Below are 25,913 nucleotides of genomic sequence, written 5' to 3'. Positions count from 1 at the left end.
CCAACCAGAAAGAAAACTCATAAATTCAAAAGTCAACATATAGATAAGTCTATTCCTCCTGGCTTGCTTAAAATAGACATCTAGTTAATTAAGATAAAATGCTGTGTCGTCACACCTTCTTATCCCCAGTCACTCCTCAGTCCTGCTGGTTGTGTCCTCACCTTCTCTTCTGGCATGGTCAGCAAATGACAATCACTGCGCCATCTCTTGGCTGCAGCGGTTACATGCTGACTACGTCAGAAGAGGAGGAGAAAAAAAAAAAAAAAAAAGAGAGACACTCTCCTTTTATCACAAAGGGCATAAAAAAATCTAACCAAATTGGCATAAGACAAAATGAAGCTAATAAATGTTATGGGAAGTGCAAAGCAAGAATCAATTCTACAGACATTAATGAAGAAAGTCGGGAGTGAGCACAGTCACCACTTTTAAGGCTCATGCGGACACGTGCTGTCCAATTTTTGATCGGATAGCACATGGTCAACACAGATGTTATTCAACAGAGCTGATCAGATGAACAAGCCTTCACTCGGTCCAACAGTTCATAAAAATAAAATAGACTCACCCGTTCAAGTCTATAGGTGCGTAAAAAAATAAAAAAAACACGGATCTTACATAGAACATCTATATGGCATCAGACTTATCTATACATTTATGGAAATGGATACATTTCTATAATAATTTGAGGAAACTATTTGATCATGTGCATTTTTTAATGTATTAAAAAGCATCACAAATAGTTCCACATGAACGTAAAAAATGGACACAGATGAAGACTGTCCAGAGTTTTTACTGGATGATTTTTCATGTGCTCGCCTGCAGCTGGGGCTAGGGAATTGTAGACATGTAAGAAAACCGTGATTAATAGTAAACTGAAAGTCTGAAACCTGGCAGGCATATTCCAGTAAGAAAAAAAATAAAAAATGGAAAAGAAAATGTTGTCATGAATGCAACACAAAACTAACTAACAACAAAATAAAAAAAAAATAAAAAAAAAAATAAAAAAAAAGTCAAAATAGTGATCAGCACTTTTGGTTATTAGGACTGGCAACTAGAGTTTATGTTCCCCTGTTCAACGAACATACCAGAGATGACATAACCTTTTCCATGACCCCTCTGTAATGAGGCTTGACCTTACACCAGCCGAATCCTGAAAGGAGCCACTTACAAGACACCGGGCGAAACATTACACAGCACTATCCTGCAATATGGGGGATAAATCTGGGCAGCCAATGACTCCCAGTATCTGCTGGTGGAAACATTCCCAAGAGTGGAAAATAAAACCACAGCTTATCATTACACATTCATGAAAGTAACTTACTATGTTACTATGGATGTAGAAAAGGAATAAAAAAAAAAAAATGGACCGCTCCCGAAACATATTTCCACCTTCATGGCAAACCACGACATGAGTTTATAAGTCCTAAGAATTGGTTGGACTGCATCTTCTTTTCCGCTGCCCTCTATAAATAGTTATTTTGGTTTTGGAAAATTTTCTATCCAGAACATCGAAGATTATCAACGGAACAAGAACTACAATAAAATGTGGCGGATATCGGCCGGCACTTACTACTGTAGGGTTACCGCTGCTGATCAGCTGGTTCACTTCATGGAAAATGCTCTTGCAGTCGATGGATTTGTCTAGAGATCCTCTCTTCACTATGACGGCTACGGCCAGCAGGATCTGTTCTCGGACATATTTCTGGAGGCTAAAACAAAGCACAAAAAAAAAAGTTTCAGAAATGTTTTACTAAAAAAGTGCAGAAAATGAATACATTTCAGAGAGAAAGATATCAATGGTTCCCAATTTTCTCTTGTGATAAGACTAACCCTAAACTTTTCTGGGACTGCCCCATTCCTGTGTACAGGTGGCCATTTTTTAATATCCCTATCCTTTTAAACTTAAATCCATGGCATTGGGGGCTACAAATTACTTTTGGAATCGAGCTTCGTTAAAAATTTTGCTCCATTTGCTTTCTATTGCTGGGTGCTGAAGGAGTAAACTGAGAATCCGTCAGTGAGCTCATCACAATGATTAAGTATGTGTTGTATTTTATTTTTTCACAGATGCCGCTCGTCCCCATTAAAGCCTATGCTGCTGTGGTTATGTCTTTTGTTTTTTTTTTTGTTTTTTTTACACGACCCATGTGAACACGGAGACATGTCTGTTTTTTTTTTTTTTATTTCCCGCAACGCAGATGACAGTTCTATGAGTCCGTGAAAAACACGTACGTCCTTGTGCTGTATGCTTTAACATTGCAAAGTCTAAGAGAAGCTTCAGAATTTAATTTAGATTGTGAGCCCCATCGGGGACAGTGATGATGATAATGTCTGTAAAGCGCTGTGGAATTAATGGCGCTATATAAAGGAGTAAAATAAATTTCATTTTTTCTTTATTTATACTGGAAAAAACACAGACGACCCTGGTAACTGCATTTTTCCGGTACCGGTTTCATACGGAACCGTGAAGGGGGCGTAATGGAGGGCTTGTAACTCATGTCTTTTTCTGAGCAACTCTCGGCTGACTTATAACCACAAAAGTGACGGGAATCAAGGAGCCTGAAAATGCAAAAACTGCACATATCATATCTAGAGCTTGTGATTGGGGTTCATTAAAAATTTAACAGTTATGTAATCAATCAAAAAAATAATTTCATGGTCCCCAAGAGGTGGATGAAGGTTCGCTCAGTGACACGACTAGCTGCCCAACACAAGTGAATGGGGGGGCGCAATGTGACTCTGAGGGTACTGTGACAAGCAAGTGGCCAAAAACCCTACAAGATTGGACTTCTTGTGACGCTTGTCGCAGGACCCTTGGGGGTCACAATTAGTGATGAGTGAATGTGCCTGAATAAGAGGTTATCCGCCATGCTCAGGTGCTGACCGAGTGTCTTCGGCATGCTTGAAAAACGTTTGCGTCCCTGCGGCTGCATGTCTCGCGGTTGCTCGACAGCCGCCACACATTGCAATCCTAACAAACCGGAAAGGTCCATTAAAATGACGGCTTAATTTTATTTTTGCAGCATAATTGATTGATTTAAATGGAAACATAGTACGTTTACTCGACATGTTGGAGCATACTTGGTGCTGCCTCCTTATTTGTATAGCTTTTGCATCATATTAATTTTGCCGCCACCCCTCCGCCACTGAAAAAAAAAAAAAAAAAAAAAAGTTGTTACCGTGATCAAAGACTACCTACCTATTTTTCCATTCTGTTCCCATTAGAACGGCTTGTTTCTTTGTGGGACGAGTTGTCATTTTGTATTTACACTTAGGATACGTATTTATGGATTACGGTAGCTTTTAGAAGAAATTTTGTAGAGGAATGCGCCAAAACTAATTTTCGTCTTTTTTTTTACACGTCATTACAATTGCAGTGGTACAAAAATGTCTATTAATGCTGAAATATCTGAAAAAAATGGAGTTCTAAAAAAAATAAAAAATAAAAACAAAAAAAAAACCAAAAAAACAACTTTTCATTGTATTTATGAATGGCACCAATCATTTTACCATATAATGCACTAAAACGAAAAAAAAAAAAAATTCAACTGCAGTGAAATTGTGAAAGGAAAACTACATTTTCCTCCAAATCCTGGCAACGTGATTCTTCACCTCAATGAGTAAAGGAATGCCAAACTTAGGAGTTTTTAATTTTTTTTTTTTTTATTTCTGGCATTTTGTTTTATGGGATAAATATTTGTGCATTTTATTAGTTTGGGCAATTAGGCACACCAGAATAACAAGTGAATAAATATATATTTTTTGTTTATTTGTTTTCAATTTTGCCATTTACATTTAGGGGAGCAGGGCAACTTAAACTTAGTTTTTCAAAAATATTTCATATATTTTTTTAATTAGTCCCCTAAGGGGACTTGAACGCCTATTCAATACAGTAATACTGTTTAATTGTAGCGTATGGTGAAATTGATGTTCTCCTATTAAGTCCAGATATAGGCTGGGCTTCTTAGAGGTTCCAACATGGCAGGCGCAGGGGTCATAACCCATCTGATATTGATAACATATCTCAAGAATACATCAGCAATATGAAAGTAGTGGACACCCCACTATATAGAACATTTATTTCCCCCCAGGGACCAATCGCAGTGAGTGCCACAATTTTGCATAATCAAAATCACACAATCAAGGGTAACGTGCGCCCTCTACTGGCCCAATGTAAAACTGTAGCCAAGAATAACCTGATTTTAACCCCTTCACTCCGAAGCCCGTTTTCACTTTCATGACCAGACCAAAATTTTACAATTCTGACCACTGTCGCTTCATGTGGTAATAGCTCTGGAACACTTCAATTCATTCAGATATTTTTTTTTTTTTATTTTTTTTTTAACATATTGCACTTACCCATAGTGGTAAAATTTGTTCCCTTACGAATTACGGTACATTTATTTGTGAAAATTTCACAATTTTAAAAATTTTTCAAACATATAGTCATGTCACACAAAATAGTTAATAAATAACATTTCACACATGTCTACTTTATATAAGCACAAATTCAAAAATTTTTTAAAAACTTTTTTTGGTTAGTAATTTATAGTGCTTAAAAAAGTTGACCAGTGATTATTTATATATTATATTATGTATATATATGTGTATCTAGCTCTTGTGTATAAGCCGAGATTTTCGGCTCTTTTTTTGGGCTGAAAGTCCCCCCCCCCCCCCACCTCTCGGCTTATACACAAGTCATATACCTGGGGGTCGGCGGTGGAGGGGGAGAGGGGTGTCAGAGATCATACTTACCCCCCCCCCCCCACACACGGTCTCCGCAGCCCCCCGCTTCTCCACGGACTCCCTTCCTGCCTTCAGCGGTCACGTGGTACTGCTCAATAAACTCATGAATATGCGCATATTCATGAGTGTAATGAGCGGTATCACATGACCGCTGAAGGCAGGAAGGAAGACCGTGGAGAAGCGGGGCTGCAGAGACCGCGCCAGGAGGGGGTAAGTATATCCAATATTCACCTGTCCCCGGTCCAACGCTGCTCGCCGCTGTCTGGTGCATGCTGTGTCATTGACGTTTAGCCAGCAGGGGGCGCGGTGACATGCTTAGTGCGCGCTGCACCCTCTGGTGGCTGAACAGTCACTGACACAGGAAGCAGGCAGACAGCGGTGAGCAGCGATGGACCCCAAACAGGTGAATATCTCAGGTGCCCGGTCCTGAGCTGGAGAGGGGAGTATGGCATTTTTATGCAGCAGCATATTGGGGCATAATATATGGATCATCTTATGGGGGCAGCATATGGGGGCATATTCTATGGGGCAGCATATGGGAGCATAATCTATGGAGCATCTTATGGGGGCATAATCTATGGAGCATTTTACAGGGCATAATCTATGGAGCATCTTATGGGGGAATAATATATTGGAGAATCTTATGGGGAAATAATCTATGGAGCATCTTATGGGGCCCTAACCTTTATGGAGCAGCATATGGGGCATATTATTCTATGGAGCATCTTATGGGGCCACTATTAACCTTTGTGCAGCATTATATGGGGTGTATTTTGTATGGAGCAACTTATGGGGCCCATCATGAACTGTATGAAGCATTATATGGGGCTCCTGATTCAATATGGATATTCGAAAACATTTAGCTATTGATGTCTCAATTAATTTTACTTGTATTGGCATCTATTTTTATTTTTCAAATTTACCAGTAGCGGCTGCATTTTCCACCCTAGGCTTATACACGAGTCAATAAGTGTTCCCAGTTGTTTGGGACAAAATTAGGGGGGAGTTGGCTTAGGCCTATTTCACACTTCAGTTTTTTTCCATCAGTCAAGATCCGCCGTTTTCCTAAAAAAACGGATCTGCCATTTTGTTTGGCGGATCTGTTTTTTTCCCCATTGACTTGCATTACTGGCGGATCTTGACGGATGGCCATCCGTCGGATCCGTTTTTTTGCGGATCCGCCAATTTTTTTGCGTCCGCCGACATGCCCGGACGGAGCTTGTAACGTTTATTTGGCTGAAGGATCCACATTTTTGTACTGCGCATGCCCGGAGGAATGATCTCAGCCGGAAATTTAACCCTGAAATCATTTCTGGCGGACGGTAAAAATTCTCTCTCTTTTTCCTGGGCAGCGGTTCCTTTAAAATTCTTCATTCGGCGGATCCGTAGGCATCCGTTCACATCAGTTACGAACGGATCCGCTTTTCCGCCTTTTTGGCGGATTTTAACGGACACAAAAAACTGAAGTGTGAAACAGGCCTTATACACGAGTATATACGGTGTGTGTGGGGGTGTGTGTAATATATATATATATATATATATATATATATATATATATATATATATATATATATATATATAAAGAGAGAGAGAGAGAGAGAAATCCAGCAAGAACTCAGCAAACCAGGGTAGGAGTAAAATGATGCTTTTCTTTATTTCTTCAACAAGGTATACGACCCACAAGAGTCAGAAACCAGAGTACATGGCAGAAATAAGCGCAAATGGGACTACGCGTTTCGGCGGCCTAATCCGCCTTCTTCACGGTCCAAACCTAATCTGCTCCTTGTATGTGGAGCCATATAAAAGGCAATCCTGAATAAAATTAGTGCAAATAATTACAAACATGTGTGCAGAAAAGTCTTAGTTACTCACCGGTTAACGGTATTTTTCGGAGTCCATGACAGCACCACCTGAGAGAGGGGATCCGCCCTTTAGGAACAGGAAACCTACAGATACAAAAAGGGTAGCACCTCTCCCACGCATCAGTTGGATTACAGAGCACAAGAGGACTTTCAAGGTTAATGCATGGTTTATGTACAGTATTCTTTACAATTATAAACTTTTATCACCAGTGAGCATATTCAAGAGAAAGACGTGCACACCCAAATTAAACTAAAGGGAGGGAATCTACAGGTGCTGTCATGGACTCCGAAAAATACCGTTAACCGGTGAGTAACTAAGACTTTATTCGGTCGTCCATGACAGCACCACCTGAGAGATTTACAGAGTGTAATATCAGCTTTAGGGAGAGACTACAGCCTGCAGCACCCTTATACCAAAAGAGAGGTCTGTGGAAGCACCCAGGTCTAGCTTATAATGACTATAAAAGGTGCTTGGAGAGGACCAAGTAGCCGCCTTACATATCTGGTCAATGGAGACTTCTGATCTTTCGGCCCATGAGGTCGCCATGGTCCTGGTGGAATGCGCCCTCAGCTTCCCGGGTGGCGACCTGCCCTTTGAGGTGTATGCTATTGAAATCGCCTCTCTAATCCATCTGGCTAGTGTATTTTTCGATGCCCTACAACCTTTCCTGGGGCCTTGATGAGAGATAAATAGGGCATTATCTTTCTTCCAGGGATCGGTGACTGTCAGATATTCTATGAGGCCTCTCCTAACATCCAGGGTGTGTAGTTTCTTTTCTTTCTCGTTAGTTGGATTAGGGAGGAAGGATGGGAGAACTATTTCCTGTGTCCTATGGAAACTAGAAACTACCTTCGGCAAGTACGCTGGATCAGGTCTAAGTATTACCCTATCCTCTTTGAACTGTAAATAAGGAGGACGCCTAGATAAAGCCTGGATATCGCTTATTCTACGGGCTGATGTTAGAGCTACCAGGAAGGTTACTTTGAGGGACAGGTTTTTTAGGGAAGCCGACGAGATAGGTTCGAATGGGGTTTCTGTCATAGCAGTGAGGACTAGGTTCAAGTCCCACGGCATGAATCTATCCTTCATTATTGGCCTGGATCTACCTGCCGCCTTAATGAACCTGCTTACCCAATAATTACCAGCGATGTTGCAGCTAAAAAGGGCCCCCAAGGCTGACACTTGTACTTTAAGGGTACTGGTAGAAAGCCCCATGTCCAGACCTTTTTGTAGGAACTCTAATATCTGAATTATAGGTGCTGAATCCCCCGCGACTACACCTGAGTTTTGAAGGAATTTTTTCCAAATTCTAACAAATTTTCGTGGTAATGATTTTTCTACTCTTAAGTAGGGTGTTAATTAGGTCTGAGGAGAAGCCCTTCTCTTCTAATAATTACCGTTCAAACTCCACGCCGTCAGATGTAGGCCAGCCACCTGAGGATGGAAGACTGGGCCCTGGGACAGGAGATCCGGGATGTCCGGCAGAACCCAAGGATCGGACACCGACATGGTCCTGAGGCATTAGAACCATGCTCTCCTGGGTCAAAAAGGAGCGATAACTATAACCCTCGCTCTGTCTTTCCTGATTTTCCTCATCACCAGGGGTAGAAGAGATAGGGGAGGGAAGGCGTAGGCTAGTCTGAAGTCCCACTTTATCAGGAAGGCATCTACCGCCAGAGGATTCTCTCTGGGATTTAGGGAGCAGAATTGTTTCAATTTCCTGTTGTCTCTGGTGGCAAAGAGGTCTACCTCTGGACATCCCCACTTTTGTACAATCAGATTGAATATGGAGGTGTTTAGGGACCATTCCCCTTGCTTTAGCTGATTGCGGCTTAAAAAGTCTGTCGTGATGTTGTCTCTTCCTTTTATATGGAACGCTGTTAAAGATAGAAAGTATTGTTCTGCTAGTTGGAACAACCGCTCTGCTACAATCATCAGGGGTCTGGAACGGGTCCCGCCTTGGTGATTGATATATGCCACGGTGACCTGATTGTCGGAGAACACTCGCACGTGATGGCCCTGTAGATACACAAGGAGCTTTTTAGCCGCCTGCTCCACTGCTGTCAATTCTTTTAGGTTAGACGACATTCCTAACTGATGATGTTGCCATTGGTCCTGGACTAGTATTTCACCCATATGAGCTCCCCAACCGGAAGGACTAGCATCCGTGGTGACTATGCGGGTTACGTTATACTCCCAGGGCACCCCTTTAGACAAATTATCCTTATCTAACCACCACTCTAGGGACTCCCTTGTGTTACGGGACAAGGTTAGCTGTCCCTCCAAGTAACCCCCAAGGACTTTTTGATGTAATAAGACCTCGCTCTGTAGTTTCCTTGCATGAAACTGGGCCCACTGGACTGCCGGGATACAGGCCGAGAGAGAGCCTAGAAGGGACATGGCTTTCCTGAGGGACATGGTGGGGTTATTGGAGGCGTTCAGGATCTGATAATGGAGGCGAACAAGCTTCTCCGGAGGCAGACGGCATTCCTGTTTCTCAGAATCTAGAGTTAGGCCCAAGAATTGTTGGACTCTCATTGGTTGCAACCGAGATTTTTTGACGTTCAGCAACCATCCTAACCGTCCTAGGGCAGACATTGCCTTTTGTAGCTGCTGTAAACAATGATTCGCCGTTTTGCCTACAATAAGAAAATCGTCCAGGTAGGGGATCACCAGAATGTCTGATTCACGTAGATGGGCCATGACCTCCGCTATCACTTTAGTAAATACTCGGGGAGCGACTGCCACTCCAAAGGGGAGGGCCGCATATTGGAAATGTCGAATTGACCCATTCAACTGAACCGCCACTCTGAGAAACCGCTGATGGCCTGCATGGATGGGTATATGGTAGTATGCGTCTTTTAAATCTAACACCACCATAATGCAGTTTTGGAACAGCAATTTTATTGTAGATTTAATGGTTTCCATTTTAAACGGACGTATGACCAGAAACTTGTTGAGGGCCTTAAGGTTTATTATCGTCCTAAAGGAGCCGTCTGGTTTGCGGACCAGGAACAGAGGGGAGTAGAATCCCTTCCCCCATTCTCTCTCTGGAACCTCCATTAGGACTTTCTTGGCGCACAGGGCATGAACCTCGGCCTCCAGGGCAGCCTGTTCTGAAGTAGAAGACCTGAGTGGGGTGATTTTAAATTGATCAAGGGGGACCCTAGAAAACTCTAGTCGTAGTCCCACGGCTATTATCCCCAATATCCAGCTGCTACTAGAGATCAGAGACCAGGATGGGTAGAAGGCAGCTAGTCTCCCTCCTACCGGGGCAACTAGTCATTGGGGCGGCTTTTTCGTATCCCGAGCTGGACCTTCCTGGCGCCCCCCTCCAAACATGAATCCTGTACCTTTCCTTTTTTTCTCATCCCATCTGCCCTGATCTCTGGACGGCCTTCTCCGGAAAAAACCTTTCCTAGTAAAGGGACGCCTGTAAGAGGGGTTCGGGAGACTGGGAAATTTCTTTTTGTCATCTCCAGCTTTTTCTAACAATTCGTCCAAGACGGGGCCGAATAGGTACTCCCCCTCGCAAAGAATAGAACAGAGACGGGACCGGGCTTGAATATCTCCCGGCCAGCATTTTAACCAGAGCGCTCTTCGCGCTGCATTAGATAGACCCGCGGCTTTAGCCGCCATTCTTGTAGAGTCTGCTGAAGCATCGGCTAAAAACGCCGCGGCATTCTGAATGATCGGCAAACTTTTCCGAATAGATGTTCTTGAAGCTCCGTCTTTTAGTTCGGAATCCAGCTGATCTAGCCAGACCATCATGGATCTGGCTGTACAGGTGGCAGCTACCGCTGGTCTTAATGCACCTGCTGACATCTCCCATGTCCCTTTAAGAAAAGAATCTGCTTTTTTATCTAGCGGATCTTTCAAGGAGGCCATATCATCAAATGGTATGGCGGATTTTTTAGACGCTTTGGCTACTGCTGCGTCTAGTTTCGGGGCTTTATCCCATCTGTTTACTACCGGGTTATCAAAGGGGTATCTCCGCTTAAAGGCTGGTGGCATGGAGCCCCTTTTTTCCGGTCTCTTCCATTCTCTGTCAATTAGGCTCTGGACTTTATCGTTTAATGGAAAAGCTCTGCGTTTTTTGGGGTCTAGACCCTCGAACATTATGTCCTGTGCTGAGAGTTCCCGTTTTTTGTCCGCTACCCCCATGGTGGACCGTATTGCTTTCACTAATCTGTCCATCTGATCTAAGGGGAAGCAGAACCGGCTAGAGTCTTCATCCGAGGAAGACGACGAGGAGGCCGAGGAGTTGTCACCTTTCCTAGGGGTGACTGAGGCCTCCGAGCCTGAACCACTAGCAGCTTCTCTTCTCCTAGAAGGTTCACCTTGAGGTAAGACTTTCACTTCTGCCCTGATCATCTCTCTCAGTTTTGAAGTGAAGTCAGGTGTCTCTTCCGCTACCTGTATAAACAGGGGAGAATATAAGGGCCTGACAATCTACCCCTGGACTCCCTGTCTTTATTAACCCCTACCGTCTGCATGGCTGGCATAATTTTTTAGGGTGGCCATCTGGTAGGGGGCAACTACAGACGGCACATTCCCTGTGCTTCTGTTTTCCCGTAGCTTTCTTCCCCTGCAAAAAAACATAAGGGAACACTGCATCAGGGTACATTCACGGAGATCTCTTACCCATGCAGATGAAGCAGGTACCAGATCACAGAGGGAGGCAGGGGGATCCTTCCTGGAGGAACTTTCGCAGCTTTGGTCGCTTGTTCGTCTCTGCTTCTTCTGCTGGCCACTCGTATGCGGTTTTGTCGTGGCCTGTTTTGGCGGGCGCTCCTGCGCCTCGTCCTGCTGGTCTATGGGGGCTTCCGTCGTATCCATCGCTGGGGCCTTCGGAAGCACCCCAGCAGCGTCCCCATCTGCCTTATATGGCCTCCTGGTGTCCGGGTCAGCAGGTACCTGGCCATAGCACCACCCACCCGGGATCCTTTCGCGCACTCCCTCCCCCATGCTCCGCCCCCCCCCCCCCCGCCTTACCCAGGCCGCCGCGCGACCCCCGGACAGGCGTTCACCCGCGGCGTGCATCGGAGGCCGGCCGGCACCCGACTTCCGGTATCAGCGTTTTCGGCTCCGCCCCTTCCGCCGCGTCACTTCCGGCGCTCACCAGAGCCTTGCGGGAGCTCGCGCGAGGGAGCCGCGCAGCGCCCCTGCTCGGGATGCCTCCTAGCCCCACGAGCACGCCGCCATGACCTCCGCCAGGGGCCAGCATCGACCGGGAGGACCGGGCCCGGGGGAGCGCAGCAGGAAACCCGGGGCATACATACCAGGTGCTGGCGTTCCGGAGACGGAATCCACCGGACCCCTGCTCCACCTGCTTCGTCTACTGCCGTGGTGACCTACCCGGCCCCACCGTGGCGCTTCCAGGGACCCCGCACTGACCGAGGTAGGAGACCCCCTCGCTACCTGGGTCGGTCAGCCGGCCTGGGTATTCATGACGACTCCATGACGGACGATCTGTAGAGAGTTCTGTCCTCTAGGAACAGGAAACCAACTGATGCGTGGGAGAGGTGCCACCCTTTTTGTATCTGTAGGTTTCCTGTTCCTAAAGGGCGGATCCCCTCTCTCAGGTGGTGCTGTCATGGACGACCGAATAAAAAGGGTTTAACCAATTCGCTACTGTGGATTAACTAAAAGCATTGCTACAGAAAAGACAACTTTTTCTTATGTAATAAAAAATACAAATAAACGTCCTAGTTAATGACATGATGTATAGGATGGAAAAAAAGAAAAAAAAAAATCCTATACATCATGTCATTAACTAGGACGTTTATTTGTATTTTTTATTACATAAGAAAAAGTTGTCTTTTCTGTAGCAATGCTGTTAGTTAATCCACAGTAGAGAATTGGTTAAACCCTTTTTTCTGCACACGTTTGTAATTATTTGCACTAATTTTATTCAGGATTGCCTTTTATATGGCTCCACATACAAGGAGCAGATTAGGTTTGGACCGTGAAGAAGGCGGATTAGGCCGCCGAAACGCGTAGTCCCATTTGCGCTTATTTCTGCCATGTACTTTGGTTTCTGATTCTTGTGGGTCGTTTTTATACCTTGTTGAAGAAATAAAGAGAAGCATCATTTTACTCCAACCCTGGGGTTTGCTGAGTTCTTGCTGGATTTCCTTTTTGTTCTCCTATTGAAGGATCTACTAAATTGGCTGAAATCGAGAGAGGACACCATGTCGTGTTTGGAGACCCCCTGATGTTCCTAAACAGTGGAATCCCCCACAATTGACCCCATTTTGGAATCTAAGTCCCTCCAAGGAATTTATCTATATATGTGGTGAGCACCTTGAACCCCTAGGTGCTTCACAGAAATTTATTTTGCTGAGCCGTGTGGAAAAAAAAAATAAAAAAAAAAAATCCAATTTTTTTATCGTCAAAAATGTTTTTAGCCCCAATTTTTTTTTATTTTCACAAAGGTAACAGGGGGAAATGGACCACAAAAATCGTTGTGCAATTTCTTTCAAGTCTGTTAATAACCCATATGTGGGGGCAAACTACTCTTTGGCCACACGGCTGGGCTCGGGAAGGGAGGATTGAAGTTTGGAACACTAATGGAATAGTCTGCGGGTGTCATGTCACATTTCACATTCTCTGATGAGCCTAAACAGTGGAGACCGCCCCACAAGTGACTCTATATTGGAATTGATCTAGTGTTTTCCTGGTGAATTTTTTAATGTGGTGGCATATGCGAGTAGTGTAGAGTGCATTAGGTTGGCATACGAGTTGTGTGGTTTATGTCAGGTAGTCATATGCGAGTTGTTCAATTCAGACATAGATTTATTAGTCCATGGCTGAGTGGTAGACCCTGAAACAGTCTTTCATACACAGACCAGATTTGTCAAGGCAGGTTTCACACTGATAAATGGTGTCCTTTCGTATACCCCCCTTCCATAACACACTTCACCTTTTTTGCGACCTTCCTCTGCAGTTTGAGGGTCCTCACATGGGAAATGTTGGCCTGGTACAACATGGGCATTCAGTTCTAGAAGTAGTGAGGCCTGCTCCTTCCTGACTGCCAAATATTATGGCCTTGATCACCACCTCCTGGAAATGAAGGAAGATCCCAATCTGGCCTGCACATCGTGATAGCACGAAAGAGTTGTACATTACCATCTGTACGATGCGCACAGCCAGCTTCTTGTACCACAGCTTGTTTTTTCTGCTGGAGAGATCAACTCCCCCCATGTTCCTGCTGTACTCCAGTACACAGTTTGGTGTGTTTACCTATGTAGAGGTACCTCGTAAAGGTGGGAGTGCTGTCATCACTTTGTATGACAGCCCCTGTAAGGTACTGCATTGGGGGAAAACAAGGGGGCAGGCAATACTGCTGAGAAGGGGTTAAGCTCAGTTATACAGCTTACCCAGGTCCTGTGTCCCTATGATGGTGTCCCTCGGCGCTGCCATGGTCTGTGTCCCCCAATGAGGCGAAGGAGAAAAGGACACCCCCCTTGTCCTTGACCACCAGCATGTTGTCTGTTATGAATGGGTCTCCGAGGAGGATGGCAGGAACAGGCTAAGCCACCAGAAAACCAGAGAGGTTGGTAACTAAGCGAATTGCAGACCCCTGATCCTATCCACACAACAAGCAGTAGCCGTGGAGCGTTCCTACGATACCCTAGACGCTTTGTCACAGTCGGAGAACTAACTAAGCCTAAAGATAGAAAGGTGAAATCTAAACTGCCCTGGAGCAGATCCCCAAAGTAATAGACAGCCCCCAAACATATATTGTCGGTGAGACAAGATGAGACACAAACACAGGCAGAGAACAGACTGAGCAAACGGTGGGGCCCAAGCTGTCTAGACAGGACAGGACAGAAAAGATACTGTTTGTGCAGACACATGCACATTTGTGGCCAAAACATCAGCCAGAAAGCATTGGTACTGAGATGGGGTCAGTGGTCCCACCTGCAGAATCACTCCTTTATTGAAGGTGTCTTGATAATTGCCAATAATTTCCATCTGTTGTCTATTCCATTTGCACAATAGCATGTGAAATTGATTGTCAATCAGTGTTGCTTCCTAAGTGGACAGTTTGATTTAACAAAAGTTTGATTTACTTGGAGTTATATTCTGCTGTTTAAGTCTTCCCTTTATTTTTTTGAGCAGTGTATATATTATATATACTTCAAACTTTGGGAAGGGGTTAAAGAAGCACTCCTCCTCCTCCCCCCATCAAAATTTTTATGCTCTTAATACATTGCAGTCATCATATCCTATATCACAGTGTACTTACAATTGCTCATTTTGCCTTTATACCCAGATATTTCTTCTCTTTTCCATTAGGTCTATGAAATCACATGATTAAAAATTGACTAGCTGACTCCTCCTAAGCTCTGTGTAGAAACAGGAGGTCATTTTTCCCTGTATGAGTCACTTCAAAAGTCATTGGCAGGAGGAGGAGTTGAAGAGGGGAATGATAAATGCAGGTAAAAGAGGCTTCCTGTTTCTACACTGATCAGAGAAAAAAAATAGAATTTCCTGAGAAGAAAGGCAAAATGAGCAATTGTAAGTACACTGTGATATAGGATATGATTACTGCAATATATGCAAATTTTCTTATCTTCTTAATGTATTGCAATAATATTATATAGCACTGTGTACTTACAATTGCTCATTTTCCTTTCTACCAAGATAATTCTTCTCTTTTCTCTGCTTTCTGTAGAAACAGGAAGTCTTTTGTCCCTACATTTATCATTCCCTTCTTCAACTCCTGACCCAGCTGCTCCCTCCCCCCTGCCAGGGACTTTTACAGTGATTTACAACGCATACAGGGAAAATTGACCTAATGTCTCTACATAGAGCTTAGAAGGATTCGGCTAGTCAGTTTTTAATCCTGAAATGTCATAGATCAAATGAAAAAGAGAAGAATTAGCTGGGTAGAAAGGCAAAATGAGCAATTGTAAGTACACAGTGCTATATAATATCATGGATAAAAACTTTGCTGCTCCTTTCATACAGGTGTAATGTAGTACTTGCCTAACCAGTACACAGAGCCTGTGAAGGTACTGTCTGCACTTACTTGGGCCTTTGTAAGACATAAGTTAGTAGGAATGTACGGAGTGACTCTATGCTACTTTTTTCCAGCAGTATCCATTCTCTTACAACAGCTTCCATTATCGCCGTTGCAGCTTGAAAAAGGACGTAATCCACTTTACTGGTTTCTGTGAGTAAAAACATAGGAGAAAAAAAAGTAGTTATGTCACTGACAACATAAGCAGGCAACAAAATCTTATATAAAGCATTTATGAAGCTTTTTAGTCACGTAATTGGTGTTACCACAGATATTTTTTTTCCACAAATTTGCGTTTACGGTTCCTCTGAAAGCCCATGTGTCTCCATGGCAACAGACAACAAACTCTGCGTAGTCTGATCCAACAGTCACACCCTCGCTTCATTACAGACATCTTGCAGGTAATAAGGAATAGATGACTTACAAGAGGGCGGCATGATCAGACTTGCAGAGGTTGTTTGTGGCACGATTGAAGCCAGATACATTAATCTCCAAAATGCTCCGGCCAAAGTTGGAAACCAAACTAGTTCTGCGCAACTCAGCACTACCGCTGATTATTAACAGGTCTCTCCCTTTGTACACATGAAGGAGAGACCTGTCAATGAGTTGCATCGGCGCTGGGAAGTGCCGGCCGGGAGCAAAGCCGGACTATTCGCTGCAGATATGGTCCCCAGATCCCCAAAATAAAACGCCAGAGCGTTTCAGAGAATAATATACCAGGCTGCTATCATGCAGGAACGATGAAAGGTAAGCAAGCCACAGTTTGGGCGGCATGAACCACCCAACATTCTATCCAATGTGATTGTTGTAGACACGAGGACCCATCCTATATTGAATAGTCTTGATACTGTGAAGGATAGATCAAGGAAATTATCTCCATTGTAGTGTTGTCTGTACAATCGTGAAATAAAAGTCTTGAGTCTGACACAAACTTTAGTTTTCACAAAGTATGTTGCATCAGTGTTTTTAGAGCAGGAAGAAACTCTAGCGCCATCTATTGGCTCCAACAGTCCTAAAAGTCAATATTGACCCTTTAAAGGGCTCTGCCAGAAGACTTCAGATAAACAGCCAAATAAACTCCATTTTGCAGACAAGTGTTTCAGGATGTTTGCCTCTCATCAGTGCAAAGCTGGAGGAGAGATCTTTTACAGCTTATTCGCACATCAGTATTTTGCATCAGTGTTTGTAAGCCAAAAACAGAAGTCAAACTTACAAAGAAAATAACTATAATTGAAAGGTGGACATCTATTCCTTGTTTTGGTATAGTCAAACGGACCAAAAATACTGATGTGCGTATATAAAGCCTTAAATCGGATGTTTCTATGCCAGGGGTGGTTTAATTAATTTTCCTGAGAGACTGAGTTTTATGGAGGACCAATCCAAAACGCCAAAATTAATTCTGTTCACTTCTTTATATTTTATAATATTAAGCAGATCAAACTATATAATTGACTGTTTTTATGAAGATTATAAAAAGCAGCCAACCATACTGCTCCGGTTAGTCAGCCCTTGTACCAAGATCAACAGCTCCCAACACAGTAGGACATCTCCCACAGCTCCCTCAACACAAACGCTCACTTCACTCATCGCACCGATACGGTCTTTGCTCGGTGCAGACTGAGGTTTCACAGCAGGCAAAAACATCATCGCTCCAGTTTCATTGAGACAATCAATTGCATAAGCTTAAATGGTCGAAGAGGGAGCAGACTGCTAACTGCTCCACCAATTGAAACACTGATGACGGCATCGCGAGGTCGCAGAAACCAGTGAAATCAAGATGTTGGATAGGGGTGGGTAAGGCAGCTGCGCCCCCAGAGGAAGCGTAGGCGAAACGGCGTTTGTTGTGGGGAGGATATAGCACCTGCTGCTATTTCCCATGGTGACTCTTGATTTAGGTAATATACTAGTCATTGTCAGCTTGTATTGATTGTTTACTACCCAGGGTTGGCTATGCATTATCCAGGCATTAGTAACATATAAGTTGTCATTTTTTATTACAATTGATATTGCACTATTGCTCACATGTATAAATGTGCATGTGGCAGAGATGTGCGAGATTGCAAATGTGTGTATATTACACATGCTGCAAAGAAACACTAGCAATAGATTTATTACATTCATATTCTACTCTAGTGCATTAAAATTCGTGATCATGAATAGAGATGGGCGAACCCGTGGATGTTCAGGTCCAGCGGGTTACACAAACATTTAAAAAATAAAAAACATTTGGTTCGGGTACCAGAACTCAGACCCCTTTCAAATAAGGGTCCCGAACATGTGACAGCGCGATAAACACACCAGCTCTGATCGGTGATCAGTTTGTTTCCGCCTATCAGTGCTAAAGTTCCCATGCTGAGATACAGATGACAGCGTGTGAGAGCCAGCAGCTGCAACTGGAGGCAAATAGGTTACTACACTCAACATCCTACATCTGGTCTTGCTGATGGTAGCAAGAGCAGGTGTACAATGATGGGAGCATTCCCCAGCTGGCGCCTGTGCAATAAATAAATTGAAAACATTTATTTAAAAAAACTTGTGCGGTCCCCTCTCTCTTTGACAACTAAAGCAGGAAAAAACTACAGTTGCTTCTCACACTCTGCTCAGTGTGTTACGGTTGTCAAAAATGGGAAATGGGGGGACCCTACGCAGTTTTTTTTTAAAAAGAATTTTATTTAAAAAAAAAAAAAAACACAACAACAGGTGTGGGGACCCTTCTATTTTTTATAACCAACCAAGATAATGGTGACAAGTGTCTGTTTTGCCTGTGCTGGTTGTCAAAAAAAAAAAAAAAAAAAAAAAGAGGAGCCCGTGCCTGCCACGACAGGGACCAGAGGAGGCCGTGCCTGCCACGACAGGGACCAGAGGAGGCCGTGCCTGCCACGACAGGGACCAGAGGAGGCCGTGCCTGCCACGACAGGGACCAGAGGAGGCCGTGCCTGCCACGACAGGGACCAGAGGAGGCCGTGCCTGCCACGACAGGGACCAGAGGAGGCCGTGCCTGCCACGACAGGGACCAGAGGAGGCCGTGCCTGCCACGACAGGGACCAGAGGAGGCCGTGCCTACCAGGACAGGGACGAGGGATCCGTGCATACCAGGATAGGGACGAGGAGACCGTGCATACCAGGATAGGGACGAGGAGGCCGTGCATACCAGGATAGGGACGAGGAGGCCGTGCATACCAGGATAGGGACGAGGGATCAGTGCATACCAGGATAGGGACGAGGAGACCGTGCATACCAGGATAGGGACGAGGAGGCCATGCATACCAGGATAGGGACGAGGAGGCCGTGCATACCAGGATAGGGACGAGGAGGCCGTGCATACCAGGATAGGGACGAGGAGGCCGTGCATACCAGGATAGGGACGAGGAGGCCGTGCATACCAGGATAGGGACGAGGAGGCCGTGCATACCAGGATAGGGACGAGGAGGCCGTGCATACCAGGATAGGGACGAGGAGGCCGTGCATACCAGGATAGGGATGAGGGAGCCGTGCACACCTGGCTTATACTCAAGTAAATATGTTTTCCCAGTGTTTTGTGGTAAAATTAGGTGCCTCGACTTAGGGGCCTGTCACACATACCGAGATCGCTGATTTTGTGAGGCATCAGCGATCTCCTAGCGATCTCGCTGTGTGTGGCACGCATAAGCGACCAGCCCACCCGCCGGGTATCGCTGATCGTGCAGGAATGTACTGGGCCATTTTTTGATCGTTGGTCTCCCGCTGGCCAGCACGCATCGCTGCGTGTGGCAGCGGGAGACCATCCATCAGCGAGCTCCCACTGCTGTAAGCAGACCCTTAGTTACCCGCTGTGTACCTTAGATACCAGCGTGCTCACGCTGGGAGCTTGTATCCAAGGTAAACAGCGGGTAACTAAGTGCTTAGCTATTCTGACGACTCCCACCTACGTCCCTTAGGCGCCAACGAGGTCGCTCGTTGGTGTCAAGCACAGCGATGCATGCTGGCCAGCGGGACGCCAACGATCAAAAAATGGCCCAGGACATTCAAGCACGATCAGCGACATTGCCCAGTCGCCGCTATGTGTCATATGTAGAGAGATAGCTGGCGAGGTCGCTGTTGCGTCACAAAATGGGTGACGTTTCAGCGATCTCACTAACGATCTCGTTATGTGAGACAGGGCCTTTAGACCTTGGCAGAGCACTGATTTTATAGGACACGGTTTACTTTTACACATTTTGGTGGGCCCCAGGGGTTGGTTGGGCATTATTCAATTTCACACGTTGGTCCATTTGTTTACTTTACACATCACAAATATCATTAACCTGTACTAATCCTATCTGCCTTTCTGAGGTGAGAAGACCAAGACATTATGGTTTAAACTTGGGAGAATCCCAATTATTATAATATTATTATTATTATTATTATTATTACTACACATTTTTATAGTGCCATTTATTCTATGGTGCTTTACATGTGAAAAGGGGCAAATATAGACAAGTACAATAAACATAAGCAATACAAGGCATACATAAGTACAGAAGGAGAATCACAATATACTGATACTGCGGTTGCTGTGTCTTTAGAACAAGTAGATATACCCGATCTCATAGCTTTTACTGGTACTGTAAAAAAGCAGTTTAACCCCTTCCTGACATCAGACGTACTATCCCGTCCATGGGACCCAGGCCCCTATGCCCATGGACGGGATAGTACGTCTAGCGCGATCAGCAGCGCCCATGTGGTGAGCGCCGCTAATCGCGGCCGGGTGTCAGCTAATTATCACAGCTGACACCTGGCACAAAGTGTCAGGGGCGGTCACGGACCGCCCCCGACGCGTTAACCCCTTGCACACCGCGATCAAACATGATCGCGGTGTACCGGGGGTTAAAGGGAAGCATCGGCATGGAGGGGGCTCCCTCCGTGCTTCCCTGAGCCCCCCACAGCAGCGCAATGTGCAGCGCTGCTGCGGGGGGCTCCTTCCCTGCAGGCCCCCGAATCCAAGATGGCGACGGGGGCCTTCAGGGAGCCGGCTTCCTCAGTGCCTGCAAAGCGCAGGCATGAGGAAGTCTGCAGCAGTGCCTGTGACAGATCGCTGATCTGTCACAGTGATCTGTGATGTGACAGATCAGCGATCTGTCACAGGACAGTGATATCCCACCTGGGACTATGTAATAAAGTAAAAAAAAAAAAAAAAGTGTGTAATTAAAAATAAAAAAAAAAAAAATCGCCAAACAAATTAGGAAAAAAAAAATCCCCCAATAAACCCATTTTTTGGAAATAAAATAAAACAAAAAAACCCCCAAAAAACATAGAAGTACACATATCAGGTATCGCCGCATCCGTAACGACCCGCCCTATAAAATTGTCCCATTAGTTAACCCCTTTAGCGAACCCCTTAAAAAATAAAAAACGAAGCAAAAACATGGATTTTTGTGAGTACTCACCGTAAAATCCTTTTCTCCGAGACGCTCATTGGGGGACACAGACTGTGGGTGTGTGCTTCTGCCGTCTGGAGGCCGACACTAAGTGTACAAAAAAAGAGTTAGCTCCTCCTCCGCCGCATACACCCTCTCCCCTAGGCCGGGCGTAACTCAGTTTAGTGCATAAGCAGTAGGAGAACGCGCCTTAAACTCAGGCAAGAAACTATATGTCTGAAAAAGGGGCCACCCTAAACCTTGTACAAGGATTTGTATAACTCAAAATAAGTAAATGCCAACTGGCTGATAGGGTGGGTGCTGTGTCCCCCAATGAGCGTCTCGGAGAAAAGGATTTTACGGTGAGTACTCACAAAAATCCATGTTTCTCCTTCGTCTCATTGGGGGACACAGAGACTGTGGGACGTTCTAAAGCAGTCCTCTGGGCGGGATCTTAGCTCACCCAATCCATGCTAATTTGCGCCCCTGATTAGAGGTGCGCAACTGCTGCCTGGAGAATCTTTCTTCCCAGGCTTGCATCCGAGGATGCCTGGGTATGTACGTTATAATGTTTGACAAACGTATGCAAACTGGACCAGGTAGCTGCTTTGCACACCTGCTCCGCTGAAGCCTGGTGTCGCAGTGCCCATGAGGCACCCACTGCCCGTGCCGAGTGAGCCTTGATCCCTGCCGGAACCGGCGTGCCACTGATTTGATAAGATTCTTGGACCGTCAGGCGAACCCATCTGGCCAAAGTCGCTCTGGACGCAGCGAGCCCCTTCCGCCGCCCCTCTGGAACCACGAATAGAGAGTCTGTCTGGCGGAATGGCGCTGTCCTTGTCACATACCTCCTAAGAGCTCTTACAAGATCCAGGGTGTGCAAAGCCTTTTCTACCCTGTGCACCGGTGCCGGGCAAAATGAGGGTAAGACAATGTCTTCGTTGATATGAAATGCAGACACAACCTTCGGCAAGAAGGGAGGAGCTGGCCTTAAAACTACCTTATCTTTATAAAAGGTCAGGAACGGCGGTTTACAAGATAAGGCCGCCAATTCCGAAATCCGCCTAATAGACGTTATAGCTACTAGAAAAACGACCTTTCTGGACAGGTAAGGTAAGGAGACCTCTTGCAATGGTTCGAAAGGAGCCTCCTGAAGGGCCCTGAGCACCAAGTTCAGGTCCCATGATTCCGTCGGCGCTTTATAGGGGGGTACTAAATGTGCGACCCCCTGCATAAACGCCCTAACCTGCCAGACGGAAGCGACTTTTCGTTGGAAAAGCACCGACAGGGCCGAGATTTGCGTTCTGAGCGAACTCGGAGCCAACCCTGCGTCCAGCCCTGCCTGTAGAAAAGCCAGTACGTTGGGGATCGAAAAAACCAGAGGAGCCACTTCACGATCCCTACACCAACGGAAAAAAACTTCCCAAGTTCGATGATATACTCTCGCCGAGGAAGGCTTTCGGGCACTCACCATCGTGGCCGCCACATCGCGCCTGAATCCTGCCTGTGTTAACAGCCAAGATTCAATGGCCACGCCGTCAAACACAGGGCCCCTAAGTTCGGATGGCAGATCGGCCCCTGGGACAGTAAGTCCGGCCGATCTGGAAGACGCCAGGGTACGTCCACCACTAGTTGAACCAGATCTGCATACCAGGCCCGCCGGGGCCAGTCTGGGGCCAGCAGAATTGCTGGAACCTTCTCTCTCCTTATTTTCCTGATAACTCTTGGAAGCAGCGGAAGCGGGGGGAACAAGTACGGGAGACGAAACTGGCTCCACGGGAGCACCAGAGCGTCTGCTGCGATTGCCTGCGGATCGAGGGATCGAGCGACAAACCTTTGTACTTTGGCATTCTCTCTGGATGCCATAAGGTCCACGTCTGGTGTCCCCCACCGTTGGCAGATCTGCTGAAAGATCTCGGGGTGCAGGGACCATTCCCCTGCCGCGACCCCCTGTCGGCTGAGAAAATCTGCCGCCCAGTTTTCGACTCCCGGAATGTGCACCGCTGAAATTACCACGCGGTTCTTCTCTGCCCAACGCAGTACCAGCCCGACCTCGCGCATGGCTGCCTGGCTGCGCGTGCCCCCTTGATGGTTGACATATGCTACTGCTGTAGCATTGTCCGACTGAATGCGCACCGGCCGGTGTCTCAGGAAACACTGGAAATGTTGCAGGGCCAATCGTATTGCCCGTATCTCCAGAATGTTGATCGGGAGAACTATCTCCTGAATGGACCACCGCCCCTGGGCTGTGTGACTCTGGAAAACTGCTCCCCAACCTTGCAGGCTTGCATCGGTCGTCACCACCAACCATTGTTCCGGGGGAAAGGGTTTCCCCTGGACCAGAGACGAGTCGCGAGTCCACCACCGGAGTGAACGTCGGACCAAAGGAGACAACTTGCACCGATGACTGAGAGACAGCAGCCTCCGGTCCCATGCTGACAAGAGCGCATGCTGAAGCGGACGGAGATGGAACTGGGCAAACGGGATTGCCTCCATCGCCGCCACCATTCTGCCCAACACACTCATGCCGTACCGGATGGATCTGGTGCCCGGCTGTAGAAGGTTCCATACCCCTTGCTTGATTTTTCGCGCCTTGTCCTGAGGGAGGATCACCAGCCCCCGGGAGGTGTCGAAAATCATGCCTAGGAACACGATTCCTTGGGCTGGAACCAAGGACGACTTGCTCCGATTGATCAACCAGCCTAGACGGGCCAGGGTATCCAGAGTGATACTGACATTGTCCTGGCACTCCTGAAACGACGGCCCCTTTACCAAAAGGTCGTCCAGGTAAGGTAACACCGTTATGCCCCGTGCATGCAGGATGGCCATAACCACCGCCATTATCTTTGTAAAGACTCTGGGGGCAGTGGCTAAACCGAAGGGCAGAGCCACAAATTGGAAATGTCGTCCTCCGATCGCAAATCGCAGGAACCTCTGGTGTGGGGGAAATATCGGAATATGTAGATATGCATCCTGCACATCGATCGAGGCCAGGAATTCCCCTGGATCCATGGCTGCAATGACCGAGCGGAGGGACTCCATCCGGAATCGCCTGACCCTGATGAATCTGTTCAGGATCTTTAGATCCAGTACTGGCCTCACAGTCCCGTCTTTTTTGGGGACCGAAAACAGATTGGAGTAAAACCCCTGCGACTCTTCGCCCTGCGGCACTGGGGCGATGACCCCTTTGCGCTGTAGCGTCATTATAGCCTGTAACAAACTTTCCGCCTGCGAATCTGTCTTGGAAAGTCGGGAACGGAAGAATCGCTGTGGCGGCCGTCCGACAAACTCTATCTTGTACCCGGACGATATTAGTTCTGCCACCCAAGTGTCGCGTGTCACTGCGACCCAAACGTGGCTGAACCCTAGTAGGCGTCCGCCCACTCTGTCGTCCGTAGGTACGGAGCGCCTCCAGTCATTTAGCTGGAGGCTTTTGGGATCTGGCCCCCCCTCGCTCTGGGCAAACGGCCTCGGCCTCTACCCAGCGGATTGGCCCTGTAAGAGGTTTGCTTTTCCCTACTCTGGCCATCGTTTGCGGAGGAGTATGCCCTGGCCGAAGTCCCCCCCCAGGGGCTACGAAAGGGCCGAAAACGCCTCTGCGTTTGCCTGAATGCCGGGCAACTTCTCTGCTGCGGGAGGAAACTACTTCTCCCCCCTGTGGCTTCTGAGATAAGCCTATCAAGCTTCTCACCGAACAGCCGATTGCCCTGAAAAGGCAATGAGGTTAAGGATTTTTTAGAGATAGAATCCGCTTTCCACAGCCTCAGCCATAATGCACGCCTAATGGCGATCGCATTTGCTGCCGCCACAGCCGAACACTCGGCCGCGTCCAGTGAGGCGCTGACAAGATAATCACTCGCTCCTGATATCTGATTTGCCACCTCCAAGACCTCCGCGGGCAGATACCTGTCTTGGAGGGCCTTATACAGAGCGTCCCCCCACGAAACCATGGCTTTAGCCACCCAAGTTGCCGCAAAGGAGGGGGCCAGAGCCGACCCTGCTGCCTCATATACCGAGCGGGCAAGCCCGTCCATGAGGCGATCAGTTGGGTCCTTTATAGAAGAAACACTGGGTATCGACAATAGCGATCTTGATGCTAAACGTGATACCGGTGGGTCCACTACTGGCGACTCTACCCAACCCTTATGGAGCTCAGGAGGAAACGGATACTTTGCTTGCAGCGCTTTTTGCATTGCAAAACGCTTATCCGGGTGTTCTCTATGTTTCTGGACTAGCTCCTCAAACTCCGGATGCGTGGCAAACCTTCTATGTGGTCGCCTGGATTTCTTGAAAGAGACCTTGTGACCTGAGGCTGTGGGCACATCGTCCTCGATCTCTAATGTCTGGTTGACTGCCTCAATGAGACTGTCCACCGAGTCCTGGTACCCCAGGCTTTCTAGATTCCAGGCCTCCTCCTCCTCGCCCTCATCCTGATTGCTCCCTGAGCTCAGCGACGGGGAACGAGATGCCCTAATACCCGCCGCCGAAGCCCCGGAGGGCCCGGCCGACGGGGAACGAGCCCTTTTGATATGAGCTTGCCTGGTACTGGAGCGGCCTCTAACGGTTGGAGGGTCCTGAGACGAGGACGAGCTATCTCCCGCTGGCAGACCACCATCCTTGTCCCTGCCCGGGCCTTGAAGGGATTCAATTGCCCTTGTAAGGGACAGCATAGAATGCGATAAGGACACCGCCCATTCCGGGGGGTCCTGACCCCTGGGTTCTGAAACAGTGGGGGGCTCCTGGGCGCGCTCCGACTCGCAGGCTTCACAAAATTTACCCGCCTGTGCCTTTGGCAGCCTGACCCCACAGGACACGCAAACCGCGTATAGGAAAGAGTGAGCTTTCCCTTTGGCAGACATACTTGCACAAGCTGAAGGCAGGGTAGAAGGAGGAGGAGGGTA

At 46.8% G+C, this 25,913-nt stretch overlaps 1 protein-coding gene across 1 annotated transcript in view; it reads right to left on the bottom strand.

Moving 5' to 3' along the window:
* XPO4 (exportin 4) overlaps positions 1-25,913 on the bottom strand; it is a 175,300-nt gene that overhangs the window by 97,675 nt on the left and 51,712 nt on the right. The window contains exons 3-4 of the mRNA XM_073583047.1: positions 15,647-15,788; positions 1,568-1,706 (exon numbers count right to left, since the gene is read on the bottom strand). Coding sequence (XP_073439148.1) covers positions 1,568-1,706; positions 15,647-15,788 — 281 coding nt within the window. The remainder of the gene's footprint in view (positions 1-1,567; positions 1,707-15,646; positions 15,789-25,913) is intronic.

Source organism: Dendrobates tinctorius, unplaced genomic scaffold, assembly GCF_039654945.1.
Source record: "Dendrobates tinctorius isolate UK_male_01 unplaced genomic scaffold, ASM3965494v1 ptg000075l, whole genome shotgun sequence".
Taxonomy (NCBI): domain Eukaryota; kingdom Metazoa; phylum Chordata; class Amphibia; order Anura; family Dendrobatidae; genus Dendrobates; species Dendrobates tinctorius.
Note: the sequence above shows the minus strand (reverse complement) of the source record. Positions and strands in the feature narration are given on the sequence as shown.